This window comes from Hermetia illucens, chromosome 5 (assembly GCF_905115235.1).
Source record: "Hermetia illucens chromosome 5, iHerIll2.2.curated.20191125, whole genome shotgun sequence".
Taxonomy (NCBI): domain Eukaryota; kingdom Metazoa; phylum Arthropoda; class Insecta; order Diptera; family Stratiomyidae; genus Hermetia; species Hermetia illucens.
The window spans coordinates 37719364-37733808 of NC_051853.1; the positions used below are offsets into that span (position 1 = coordinate 37719364).

Below are 14445 nucleotides of genomic sequence, written 5' to 3' on the forward strand. Positions count from 1 at the left end.
TTTTAGGAAAATATTCAATGGTTTTCCAGGGTTCCACAGGGCAATAACTTGACCGATTGACGAGCAATTGAAGGGTAATCGTATCGAAATCTGCAATTATACTCAAGCCGATTGAACGCTATTTCAAGATTCGATACGGTCGAACTATCCTAGGTACCTGGTCACTGTGGAGTAGAGTGTCAATCACATCGTGTAATGGTGCTATCAAAAACTGGGAACAAGCTTCCCATGAGGACAATTGGCAGAGCCTTAATGCTGCTAGACACATTAAACTTTTCCTGTCAGAATGAAACAATCACACTGCAAAGCTTATCCTGTCGAGAAGAAGGTATTGTGAGCTATTTGACTGGCCATGATTCACTGGCAGGACATATACTCAGAATAGGAATTCATCAAAATGATAGTGTCCATCCTGTAATGAGGAACTGAAATCCACGGAACATTTTCTATATGAGTGCCTCTTCTATGGGCGCGTCATGCATCAGATTTTTGGTGCTAATATGCTCCAGTTGCTGCGGGAGGCTTCATATCCACTAAAGGAAATTCTTCGATACATAAACAAATCTGGAATATTCCGTTGGACAGGAGAATCAAGTATAATCGAGAACAATCACTACATTAGGACAACTCGAGGCTTTTAAATCCCCATCTAGCGTATGAGGCCACCGTTGTTTTTGCGGGCCTTTTGGTCGTTTACCATCGACTTCAATGTTCAGAACAATCTTGGCAAATGAATTCTCATTAGCGCGAATTACGTGACCATACCACCGAAGACGGCCGTCCCGCAACTTTCCACGATCGATGCAACCCCACATCGATCGCGGATATCCTCATTTCGGATGTGATCAAAACATGTCACGCCACTAGTACAGCGCAACTTCTTCGTCTCCATTACCGCAAGACGCCGTTAATTGTCTTTTATAGTCGGCCAACACTCAGAACCATAGAGGGCGGCAGGACGGACGACATTGCAAAACCCTTCAAATTCAGTTATTAATAATATTAGATATTGAAGTAAATAACAAAAAAATGTGGCAAAATGCAAATCTTGGTTGAAACCCAACCGCATTTTAGTGGTTCAAAATTGTGTTGTGCACTTCCTAGGGTGCTAAGACTTTGCAGATTGCAAGCATGTTATTGGATTGAAGCAGTCCTGCATTCAGAAATTGATATATAAGAAAACGGTAAAAAAATGTACATAAAGACAACGTATATCGATATTTCGGGAACCAGATATTGATGGAGACAGCTTCTATTTCGGTCTATGCTTTCCATCCATACAATGAACAGCGACTAGTAGTTGGGTAGACTTAAAGAGGATAGTGGCTTTGACATTTACATTTAGCATCACTTTCTTCAAGGACAAGGACTATCCAGCCTAGGAAGATAGCAGAGAATATCTTACAGGTACGTTTTTATGTGTAAGACAGATAATCACCAGGCACTGATTGGTTGTCCCAAAACTTGAGCATAAGTTCAATTGCGTTGAGTAGTTGGACGCCTACATATATCATAATATATAACCAAATTGGCTGGAATTGCATCGGCTTCTGCCGACTTATGATTCCTCAGCCGGCGAAGTGTGCAAGCTATCTCCTCAATTCCTGGTAGTGGTAGCATATGCCCGACGTCATCAGTTGGTGGAACCTCCAACTTGGCAATTTCGTGGATGTTGAGCAGTTTACCAAAATACTCCATTCATTGTTCCAGTATGCCCATACTGTCGGATATTAGATTTCCTTCTTTGTCTCGGCAAGATTAGCATGAAAAAAATGTCCGCACCTGGTGCGGTTGTTCCCTGTACTTCTCGAATTGACAGACCTGCTGGTTTTCTCAGACTTCCTTTTTTCATATATAAAGTAATTTCTCCGTCTCTATGCATGCCCACGTTTCCTGAGATTGTGGCATTAACCGATATGCATTTTTTCGTTCCGTTTGCTAGTTTACAATCATTATCGGACCAATCTTTCCGACTGTCTATGTGACAAGGTCAAAATAAATTCATTTGTCGATGAGTCTTCTTCATGACATCTGGTAGTTGCGCTTATTGTGGAATCCATTTCCGCTTATAGGTGTTACGAAAGACTACGGCTTCAGTCTTCAATTCTCACCTCATTGTTAGAGAAGATTCGAGGAGGTGTTGCTATTTGAGCCTGCGAGCAAGATAGTTTTTAGTTATCGACGCCCTACATGTTCTGACACTGGTGATTTCATCAGGAGAAATGCGCATTTGATATGTTTCCCTGTAATACCATATACTGCCGCGCTTATTTTTCTTAATAAGGACTTCCTTAGCACAGCGCATCTTTTACGTAAAATTGCTTCCACATCGAAGGACACTAGTATCTCGTCGTTTGATATATCTTTCATATTCCCGCGGATCTGTTAGATAAGACCTTTATGCTCTCCTTCATTTCACTTTTGAGCCCTAGATCGTTTAGTTCTGCTTTGGGCATTTTGAATTCATTTCCCTGATCCAATTGGATCGTCGCGTCAACAATTATAACGAGTTGTCACAATCTCGGCAGATGCCAGATTTTGCTATTTGCACCAAGTGCCAGCCATTTAGGCTCCCACGATCCTACCCACTTAAGGGGGGGCGTCCTTTTTAAAAACAGGACGAGTGAAAATTCCTCCTACCAACTAATTATCTGATTTATGTGCCAACCGACTATCATCATCATAAACGGGGCGCAACAACCGATATCCGGTCTAGGCCTGCCATAATAAGGGACTCCAGACATCCCGGTTTTGCGTCGAGGTCCACCAATTAGATATCCCTAAAAGCTGTTTGGCGTCCTCACCTACACCATTGTCCCATCTCAGGTAGGGTCTGCCTCATCTTCTTTTTCTACCATAGATATTGCACTTATAGACTTTCCGGGCTGCATCATCCTCATCCATACGGATTAAGTGACCCGCCCACCGCAGCCTATTGAGCCAGATTTTATCCACAACCTTATGGTCGTGGCATCGTTCATAGATTTCGTCGCTAGGTAGGCCACGGAATCGTCCTCATGTAGGGGGCCAAAAATTCTTCAGAGGATTCTTCACTCGAACACGGCCAAGAGTTCGCATTTCTTCTTGCTAAGAACCCAAGTCTCCGAGGAATACATGAGGACTGGCAAGATCACTGTCTTGCACATTGAGAGCTTTGATCCTATGATAAAACGTTTCGAGCGAAACAGTTTTTCTAAGCTGAAATAGGCTTTGTTGGCTGCCAACAACCATGCGCGGATTTCATCATAATAGCTATTATCGGTTGTGACTTTCGACCTTGAATAGGAGAAATTTCAACGATGTCAAAGTTGCAGTCTCATACCTTCATTGTTTTCGTTTGACCACTGCGATTCGATGTTGTTCGCTCTTTCGGTTTTGGCGTTGACGTTGCCACCATATACTTCGTCTTGCCTTCATTAATGTGCAGCCCAAGACCTCGCACCCATCGCCACTTGCGCCGCGGGATTTGTCACAATCCCGGCAGATGCCAGATTTTGCCCAATACTAGCATAAAATGCCAACCAGGGAGGGGGGGGGGTGAAAATTCCTTCGGTCAACTAAGGATCTGATTTACATGCCAACCGACTATGTATAATTTTTTTATACCAGAACTTATGCACCCGATTCGGACCAAGACCTCTCCAGTTCTTTGAGTTGTTTATGACTCATCGAACCTCCTCTTCGGTAATGTCTGCAAAATTCATGCCAGGGGTGGTGTCCTGCCACAATGAGTCTGGCCGACATTCCGGATAAATTTTCCATAGTGGATCTCTTCCGTCACTCAAACCAATAATGCGAACGCGAATCTTCTGACCGTGCAATTGACAGCCATATCTGCACCGCAATACACAAGTGATTGTACATGGTTTTAGCAGCAGCATGTTACCACGCAGACGAGATGCAATTTCTTCATTGGTTTGAGATAGTATTCTAGGAGTTGCAGGGATTCATAGAGCCTAGGAATGCGAAGGATCTGTTTTCGAAATTCTGCACACGTTCTTTGGAATTCGTCCTGAACCTCAGCGGAGATTTCAGCTGGACGGTGAAGAAGAGTACTTCGGCGAGTACTGAAACGGTTGCCCTCAAGTCGAACACACTCCCTGATGACGTCATTGTGTTGCTTCGAGTAATAAAGCGGTACTGGTCTCGTATTTCAAATATTAGTTAATGCAGAAGAGCAATGCCGCGATCTGAAGCACGGTCGATGACAAATCCTGTAAAATATCTAGGGTAAATACTATCACCGCTCTACTAGAGAATCATACCTCGAACAAAGTTGGATGGCGGTGATAACATGTTTATTTATTGAATCTCAGGGGTCAGATGACGGTAAAGCTTAGTGTTTATCTCCATAGTGAAGAAACAGCCCAGATCAGCCCTTTACGTTGAAGGATGAGCAGGGCGCTGGCAGTGTCTGTTTGAAAAACGAAGAACCAACCAAGAACCATGAACTCAGGATACACACTCGTATCGACTGGGTCATATGTTAATGACTTCAGCAGTAAAAGCTGGATCTTCAAAGACGCGATACTCTTTCTTTTTCTTTAGCCTTTGTATCGTTCACAAGCGGCAGGTTCAGCTCAAAACAGGGGCCGTATAATAGGAACCAGCTTTTTTATTTTTATATTAGTTATCGTACAGTAGTTAATGGTTCTTAAAATTTCATCCCTTTTTATAGCAAGGGTGCGCAAAAGACTTCTGATTTACAATAAATGTGTATGTATGTTGAATTCTATGAATGCCTGCCAGCAGCGATTCCTCCAAAATGATGATGCAATCGATCAATCAATGTTACCTGCATTTCCTGATTCATCTATTAAGTGCAGTTTCATCAGTATATCTACTTTTCCTTTCTATAATATATCTACGATAGATTTCTAAATACATAACCATATCTGAATCAACTGAATTTGCTTGAAGATTTCGTTTAAAACATGACCATATAAATAATAGTCCAATTTCAACCAAACAACAGTTTCTATTCGGTGTTACAAACAACAACAACATGAAAATATTCTTCTGCATCCTTGCTATTATCGCAGCAGTTTCGGCTGGAGGTTGGTCTGGAGGATATGGTGGATGGGGAGGAAAGTCTGGAGGCTGGGGTGGTGCCGGAGGCTACGGTGGAGGAGCTGGTTGGGGTGGTGCTGGAGGCTACGGTGGCGGAGCTGGCTTGGGTGGCGGATGGGGTGGTGGTGCTGTCAAGGCCGTTGGAGGATGGGGCGCTGGAGGTCATGGAGGATGGGGAGCCGGAGGTCATGGAGGATGGGGCGGCGGTGGCTATGGAGGATTGGGCGCCGGAGGTCTTGGCGGTTGGGGTGGTGCCGGCAAGCTTGGCGGATTGGGTGGCTATGGCCTTGGTGGTGGCTGGAAAGGCCACGGCTGGAAGTAAGCGCTTTCGAACCAGTTGCTGTTAAGATTTCCTGCAATTTATTATTTTGCTAGTCAAATTATTATGCAAATTATATGTATCCTTATGAAAATGTTTATAATACAATGAAACATGCAAGTGTTAACAATACAATAAATACTTTTGTAATCAAAATTGTTTAATGGATTTTATTTCCAATAATTTTCGTTCTCGTCAGAAAATCCTTGTTTCATCGATTGTAATGACCAACTTGAAAGCAACAATTTTATTAAATGGCATTGGAAATTTCGCAAGCCGGAGCTAAAAAAAATAATATATAAAAATTCCATGTATTTGTATATCCTTCAAAGCAATTCATGCTTTCAGCATTCACTTTTGAGTATACAATTCGAAATTGGAACAAAGGAACATTATCTTCTATCTACGCGAAGATTCAATGGAATCTCTTACTTTCATTTTTGAGATATAAAATGTCAAATTGAAGGACGTAAATCAGGTTCAGGCAGTTAGTTTGGGAATATTCAAAGTGGCAAGTATGATGCAGCAAATTATTTTGTTGAGATGGCTTCATTCATAAAATTGGATGTTACTGTAGTTTCCTCAAATCAGGTTCTAGACGCGTCAATAGACTTTGAAATAAGAGAAAACCCGCTAACAAAAGCCCAAAACAAAGGCTGCAAATAGAAGCTGGGCAATTGAAAAGTTACCCTTTTCCAAGTAAATAAAGAGTCAACAATTTAAACAGAATTTGAAGGTGTCCAACACTCAGACCTGAAACAAGTTTTCCCCCAATTTCAAACTTAAATTTTAACTGATGAGCTAACGACTACAGGAACGATAAGAATAAAGGTTCGCTAAGAAGAACCGAAATTTTGGAATCGCCACTTTAGAGTGTAATTGTGCACCAAGCATTTACCTTGATCTTTAAAGGTGCACCAGAGATTTTCAAAACGATCTACAGACGAAGCACCCAATTACATAGCGAATTGGTATTATGTATAGACGAATTCTAAGGTGCTCGTTTACGTGACTTCGTAAACTTATTTTACTGAAATTCTTTCCATACACCGAAGTTTTAGAGCAAAAAACATGTTATCTATCTTCGCCGCAGCCAATATATCTGTAAAGATTAGGTATGTCATGTTCATAAAAAACAATGAAAATCGCTTTCACACGCATCTGAGTGAATAATTAAGGAAATACAATAGCCAAATCAGCACCACCAATTTATAAAGCGCCAAGGTCATTACCAATAAAATTTCATGTATTTGAACCAGTTTCCTCATGAATAATCCAAACTCTCAAATCAACTCAAACTGAATAAAAGTAAACAAACTTTGCAACAAATTTTATTATCATGTTTATGTAATCTTGATTTTAAACGATGGTTTTATCACCTTCTAATTAGAATTTTGGGAGAAAAAATGGAGCTGCAATGGATTTAAATTTATTGTGATTATAATATGAATGTAATGCGATCAATTTGCCTCGCGTATGGTAAATAGGCCAATATTCTTCTCCACGAAAGGATCGAATTTGCAATGTTGATCCACTTGTTCCAATTTAATGTTGTTGCCCCAATTTCAGGTGTGAATGATCTAGTTAGGAAATGTGGTCATCGACCAGATTTCGGCATTTTCATATTCCATTCGGAGTGATTCACTTTTGTTGCAGGTTCAAATGTTTTAAATTATTTCCTGTTATATATTTTTAATTTATCATCCAAAATGTATTGGATTCTATAAAAACAGGTCGGGAAACCAGAACCTGGACGCTTCAGGTATGAAAGGCTTTTCATGTTTCTTATATAAAAACATTTAAGTGAACATTTATCCAATACTTCGTTCTTAGCACATAATGTATATGCCTATATTATATCAGAATTTTCACACGTGTAGTGACAGCCTGAATGGGTCCACGAAAGAAGTTACCACTTGTCGGCCCCCGTCTTCCCCCTTCCGCGTTAAATGTCAAAACTGAAACCAACTTGGAAAAGTAATAATCGAGACCTTTCATTTGATATCCAACATGACTGTATTCGATGGAAAAAAAATTTGCCCCCCCCCCCCCCCCCCCTTTGGATGTATGGAGACGCCCCCCCTAAATGTCACCTAGAACTATGAATCCACTGTATACATGAGCATTTACAGTTCCCACCTTCCCACCAAATTTGATGTCAATCGGTACTACTGTTTTTGAGAAAAGTGCATGTGACAGACAGACAGACAGATAGATTTGAATAAAGTTTTATTTTACACAAAACCTAGAAAGTAAGGAGACATTTCCTTTCCCATATTTTTTTCCATGTTGATACCCTAATTTGTTTCCTTTAGAGTCCCTTAAGGCCTGTTTTCCTAGCGACAGGTTTTTTGAGCTGCTGACAACATGATACGCAGGGCGTTCAACGTCGACCACTCATTCCCTTGATGTTAGTTAGGGTGTTTTCCTAGAGAGCGCATCACGTCAGCGCAGAACGTGTTGCGTTGACACGACTGGACCGACGCATTTGCGGATGTCCTCCGGGCTTTGCTGTGACAGTAATTGTACGTTCTTTTGTTTGCATCTTGGAGCATTTGTGTTCTCGAATATGGCTTCATCATATGCTTACTTAAACTGAAAGCATCGTTGCCAACTACTACATGAGGCAGCAAGATATCAGAATGCGGAAGGTTCTTCGGTAGCGGGAATATTGTTTCATTTGTAACCAACGTTCCTATTTTTGACTTCTTAAAAATTCCTGCGTCATCCTCCTTTCCATAGGAACCCACACCAACAAGAACAAACTTACAGTATGTATCGACCATAGCAAGAAGCACTACAGAAAAATATCGATTAATAAAAATAATTTAAAATTGAAATTAAATTAACTTTTATCAAGAATATAAAAATATATTTATATTCTTATTTCTTATATATATTAATGATATATAATTTAAAACTTAATTGAAACTAATTTACTTTTGATTTGTTACCTAAGTTACTTTTCCCTTAAAAGTTTTAAGAAAAAAATCGTTTTTTGGCTTGGCAGGAATGAGCGTCGAACCGCCGACGGGTGGCGGACCAGACCGGCCCCCCACCATAAGGCCTATAGGCACTCGGATCGGTCGTGGAGTCCGCAACGAGAAGGATCCAGACTTGAAAATAGCCAAAGTGAAGATAGCCAATCTTGAAAGAAGAAATGGCGAGCTGGCGAAGACACTCGAAGATTTGAAAAATCAAATGACAATATTAATCAAGAAAAATGGAAAGCTTACGGACCAGCTAACGGCTGGGGAGGCGGGCCCACCGTCTCCAAAGGTAGCCAGGAAAAAAGTGAAGCTTTCTTCGACTACTTTTGCAGCCATGGAGGAACCTTGAGGGCGAACAAGTTTTCGGCAGCGAATCTGTCCAAAATTGATAGACCAGTAGCTTACTCCAAACTACAATTTTATTTTATTATGTATATATATTTCGGGAGCAACTTATTCCCTTCATCAGTACTATCTGTCCGTATGGAGGACATAGAAAACAGTAAAGCTGACGATACGAGAGTCAGCGACAACCTTGATACCTGAAATAAAGAAAAAGGGAAAGGGTGCCCCCCATTAATGTTTATGAATTAGGTGGCAGAGATTTAGCCACTCTACTTAATGGGAACGCGGGCTCTCGAATTTTGTTGTTAAAAAGACGGGGGCCGAGAGAGTCCAAGTCAAATATAACAAACTTGCAGATTACAAAAAAGCACGGGAGGTCCTCGAGCGAGTGAAGGCTCCTCACTTTACCTACACTCCAAAGGAAGAGAAGGTGCAAACCTTCCTTCTGAAAGGCATCAGGTCGCTTAATTACCAGGCCATTCGTTTTGAGCGCCTGCTAAGGGGCGAAATAGTCCAGCGTCGAAGATGCCAGCGCTATGGTCACTCGGCAGTGAACTGTCAAATGACCTTACGATGTGTAAAGTGCGGGAAAGATCATACCGCAGCCGAATGTTCGCTGACTGAAGCAGATGGCAAGGAAAAACCTTTCTGTGTCAACTGCGGAAGCGGAGGGCATCCGGCTTCGTACCGTGGATGTCCTGCATACCGCAATGTTAAGGGCACAAAGCAGCATGCACCGAGATCGGCCCAAAGGACGAAGGTGTCAGCGGCGTTGAACGGTACCGTCCCTTCGGCCCCAATCGTCTCAGGGATCCCATTTGCAGAAGTAGTGCGACAAGGGGGAGCTAAGAAGCCCCAACAAGATGCAAGTGGCGGGATGAACACCATCCTCAATAAAATACTAACCATGTGTGAAAACATGCAGCATACGCTACACGTACGCAATACAAAAATAAATAGCATAACAGAATATTTACACAAACAGCATACCCGCTGCTAGGTCTGCAGTCACAGCGGTACCACTGGATGGTCCCCGGATCACCGCGATTAATGTGAATTCCATCGTAGGAATCCATCGAAGAGCGGAGCTCCTTGATTTCGCTGCCAGGCAATAGCCTGACATAGTCTTGATTTCAGAAACCCACCTCAATCGGAGGCATTCGATAACATTCAAGGATTTTGAATTCGTGAGGAACGATAGACGAAATTGTGATGGGAGAGGTGGTACCGGAATACTTGTGGGTCGCCATTATCGTTTCAGGCATATTAATAGGCTCAAAGGTTTCAAACCTTTGAGTGTATCGAAGTATCATGTATTCTGTTTTCACTGCCTATAGGAGGGAATTTATACATACTGTCAGTCTATGCAGTGGGAAACAACCGAGCCAAGTTCAAGGAGGAATTCCATTCTCTGTTCACGATACTCGAACTGAATAGGCTGCATAATTATTATATTATAGCTGGCGACTTGAATGCTAAGCATACCTCGTGGCTAAACGCCACAAACAATCCCAGAGGGGTATTCTTCAAATCTTGGATAGAGCAATACCAGATAGAGTATAAATGCGAATTATATGGGTCAGAGAGTCCAACTTGGCCCAGGAAAAATTCCTATCTGGATTTGTGCATTGCTGACGCACGCTTGAACTTTAATTTTAGGAATCCTCAACGGAAACTACAGACTCTTCCTTACGATAGCGACCATAACGCTATTCTTATTGAAGTTCTGTTTGATGGACGAAGAGTTCGCCTTCTGCCGATGGACAGTGGCATCCACAGGCTGAACTTTAAACAAACAAATTGGAAGAAATTCCAAGAGAGGTTTATTCGGGGATATCGAGAGGAATGCCCACCTGTTGATGGGGAAAACGATAGTAAAATTGCACCAGGTGGCAGGAACTTGAGCAACGAGGAAATACTTCAGTATCTTCTCAAGCTGGAGAACTTGACCCTGGAAACAATTGAACAAGTTGTCCCTAAGATTAAACCTCGCAATAATATGGAAGGATATGAAACAGCAGCCATAAAACGGTTGAAAAAAGTGAAAAGCCTTCTGCTCACTCGCGTCAACAAAATCTATCGGAGATATGGGGACTATCATCATCTCATATTGGTTGAGTTCAAATCACTTCTAAAGATGGCGCGGGATCTTATCCGTCAACATTACGTAAATGAAGTGAACTTTCAATGGCGGAAGAAGTTAAAGGGTATTTCACCAAGCGATCCAGATTCCATGTTTACTAAGATAAATACGTTATTCCGGAAAAAGTCGCGAGTAACTGTGCCGAGAATTAAAATCGGAGGCAGCAAGATACAGCACCTTATTGACTCAGGTATAGACACGAATAGTGTAACTGCTGATAGGTAAGGCAATTACATCCTGATGGATGATGCTCTGAAACTCGAACTTATAGGGGAGCACTTTGAATCGGTGCATCGGCCCAGAACGGACTTAGAGCCAACGCGACTTTCGGAAATCGTAGAACGAGATGTCCACAATTTCAAATATAGCCTGAACGGCACCACAGTTCTCCTCTGCTTGATTACTTTCTCTCATGTGTAGAGTTAACTTCCATATTTAGAAGAGTAAACAATAAGAGATCATCCGGTATGGATGGCATTCCCAACGTGGTCCTCAGTCATTTACCAGACATTGCCATTCATAATTATTGCATTTTGTTCAATAATTTATTGAACAATTCCTTCTTTCCAGGACAATGGAAGAAAGCCCGAGTATTCCCGATTTTAAAGAGAGGGAAGGATTCATCCAGCCCTAAGAGCTACCGCCCAATCAATTTGCTGCCTAACATCAGCAAGGTGTTTGAGATTTTGGTATTGAAAGCATATCAAGAAGAAGGAATTATTGCCGAACGCGCAATTCGGATTTCGATCTGGACATTCGACAATACATGCAATAACGAAGGCAACGTCTGATATTTGCTGGCGGATTAACAATGGTGAGTGCGTAGGCACTTGCCTTATAGACATGGAGAAAGCCTTTGATACCGTCTGGTTGGATGGACTAATTTTCAGGCTCCAAAAGAATGAGTTTCCCAGCCACCTCGTAGCGATGATGTGTAGTATGCTGTATGGCAAGTGCTTTGTCATTACGAGTATAGTTCTGAGCGCATTCCTCTGTTGTAGGAAGAAGTAGTCAAGTCGTCTTTAATGATGTTCAAAATGAAGGAAAACCTTTCTCTGGTCAGTCTGAAGTACCTTCGAAATTTCTCTTCATCGTCAAGAAGATGATTCTTGAATTAACTGCTGAACATTCCTTCATTTCTGCGATTTGAGAATACATCACTCACACGTTTCCTTTCTTTGGCATATTTTGTTAATATGCACTCCTCTTCCTCGTCATCATCTATCATTTCTTTAATTATCAATGCGGCCATAACATTTCTCTTCCTCATCAAGTTCTCCATTTTAGTAGGTGAATGTTTTGACACACAGGTGCTACCTTCAACACAATTCAACGGCAACTGAACAGATAAAAACGCGGCGCCAGGAAAACACTTTACACAGCGTTATACATTTCACGCTCCTGCCGACGTTTTTCAGGCAAATTCAGTTCCTACTGCGCAAAAAACCTGTCGCTAGGAAAACAGACCTTTAGTTTGCTCACCGTTTGCGCATAATTTTTTTTCTCTGCTAACTTACTTCAATGCTGATTTCTCAACCTCATTAAGCCTAGCATGAATACTCTGCTTACTACTACGTACTATATTGAACATAACTCTATCAATCTATCACTCTTTCAGAATTCTCGGAAGAAATTTTAGAAGCTTTTCCCATCGTTGCACCGAAGGTACTACTCCAAAAGTGCCCATCTATACCGTCTTGCATGCACTGCACAAAGGAGTTTAGGGGTTTGAAAAGTTTGGCTTCTGAACCCAATAATAGCATGAGAATTGACAACCTAATAAAATCCTAAACCATGGCAAACATTAGTTGTTAGACTGCAAAAATACTTTCAAGCGTCATTTCCCGTACGACCCTCCCTCCACTTAAAATGTGGTGCAGCCTAAAAGCTTCCGCCTTATCTTTATATGTCTGACTTATTTATGATTGCAAAAATCTCTTTTAAATCTCTGATAGGTTGTCAGCTTCTCAAAGTCATGACGAAATAATACATGGTTTCCATTTATCGCTTCATGGGTTATACCCCGTCAACATCTTATCTTAAATATCCTTCAGCTGCCCTCACCATTTCCCAAGGCTCACACCTCCCTTCTCTATGACTGCGATCCAAGATCCAAGTGCTCTTGGGACGATTCACTCGTCGGCCATCTTGTACGAATAGTAGGCCTGTGCTTCGACTAGGTTCTTCGTGTGAGATAGTATCAGGCCAACTCTCTCCGATGATACCACGCAGTCAGGTATTGACGAACGCTTGGAGCTTTTCAGTAACAGTAGACTTCACTTCCCATGTACTACCCCCAGATAACAACACAGAAAGTGCACTAGACAAAATAATCTCATCTTGATTTTGGTGTTGGTGAGATAACTTCATTCCCAGACTTTAGACAGGGCTGCAAAAGCGGATCAAGTGCTGTTAATACGTCGGGGAGTTCGATGTCACCGTCGGTAGAAACCATGCTTGCTAGATATACAAATTGATCGACGACTTCAATGCTCTGTCCATTAATGCATCAGACTGAGAACCTTAGTTCTGCTGGTGTTTACATTAAATTCAACTATACTTGCCTCTCTTTCTAAATCCAGAGTTATTTGGATAAAGTCCATCACCATAATCGAGGTGTTTAAGAAAAGATGTCATCATCCATTGAATTTTTCCATGTCTTTCGGACAAGGCAGCATTAAGTGGCAACGTAAGTGGCAGGATGCAATTCTAGCGGACTCTCGGCGCAGCACGTGACATTTTGTTAGCATGTCACGCCCGCGATCACTCACAGCGGTCAATAGAGCCTTCATTTCCTTCCGCCCCTTCGAGACGTGGGCCATGTCCTGCATAGCATCCGAGAAAACAGCATTTTTGATATCAACTCATTGCTCATCGATGTTCTCAGGTGGGTTACTCTGTGTATCTGCCATCCGATCAACAAGGTCGCTCTCCCACTGTCCAGCGACAGTAAGATCATACAAACAGACAATGATAAGTTTAGGAGATCGCTGCTATCCAACCTCGCAAGAATCGCCGGACGCTACACCCAAGCGAAGGTAAGCGACCATCGGATGGTAATCTTTTTCGATTTCGATGTCAGCGCCTCTCTTGCTACCAGAAAGCCACTCTTAAACCTACTGCTGATCCTAAAGCGGGCAATCTGATTGTTCGTTCTCCGTCGGTCAGTCCGAGTTCATCTGATTTTATGGCATACTCTTTCCGCGAATAATATGCCACCAATGACGAAGCGGTGGAAGCTGCAGAAATCTACGAACCTTCCGCCATTATCGTTACTTTCTCCAAAACCGCCATCGTTGTCGATGAGCATGCGGACATTTCAGAAATCAATCATAATCCATTTTCGTTAGAAAAGGCGTTGTTGGCGTTTCAATATCAGCAAAGTTTTAAAATTTTGCAGGTTGGTAGGCTTACACATTTCTACCTTTTCAGTCACCTTTTACGGCACTTTGAAACTCCTAAGCCCCAACTAACAGGGCTACATAAGTGCGTTCAAAAATCTCCATGGTATGGGGCAGTAAACGAATCGGACAGTGATTTGAACATTCTACTTGATTACCTTTCCTTTTCCATATTGA

The 14445-nt window shown here is 41.9% G+C and overlaps 1 protein-coding gene across 1 annotated transcript; it reads left to right on the top strand.

The window, feature by feature from the left end:
- Positions 1–5005: 5005 nt before the first annotated feature.
- On the top strand, positions 5006–5392 carry LOC119657056 (glycine-rich protein 23-like). Its single transcript, XM_038063810.1, has one exon. The coding sequence runs from the start codon at positions 5006–5008 to the stop codon at positions 5390–5392; it is 387 nt and encodes a 128-aa protein (XP_037919738.1).
- The last annotated feature ends 9053 nt before the right edge of the window (positions 5393–14445 follow it).

Excerpts from the sequence above, each read along its gene's own strand:
- LOC119657056 (XM_038063810.1), top strand. The coding sequence starts at position 5,006 with ATGAAAATATTCTTCTGCATCCTTGCTATTATCGCAGCAGTTTCGGCT.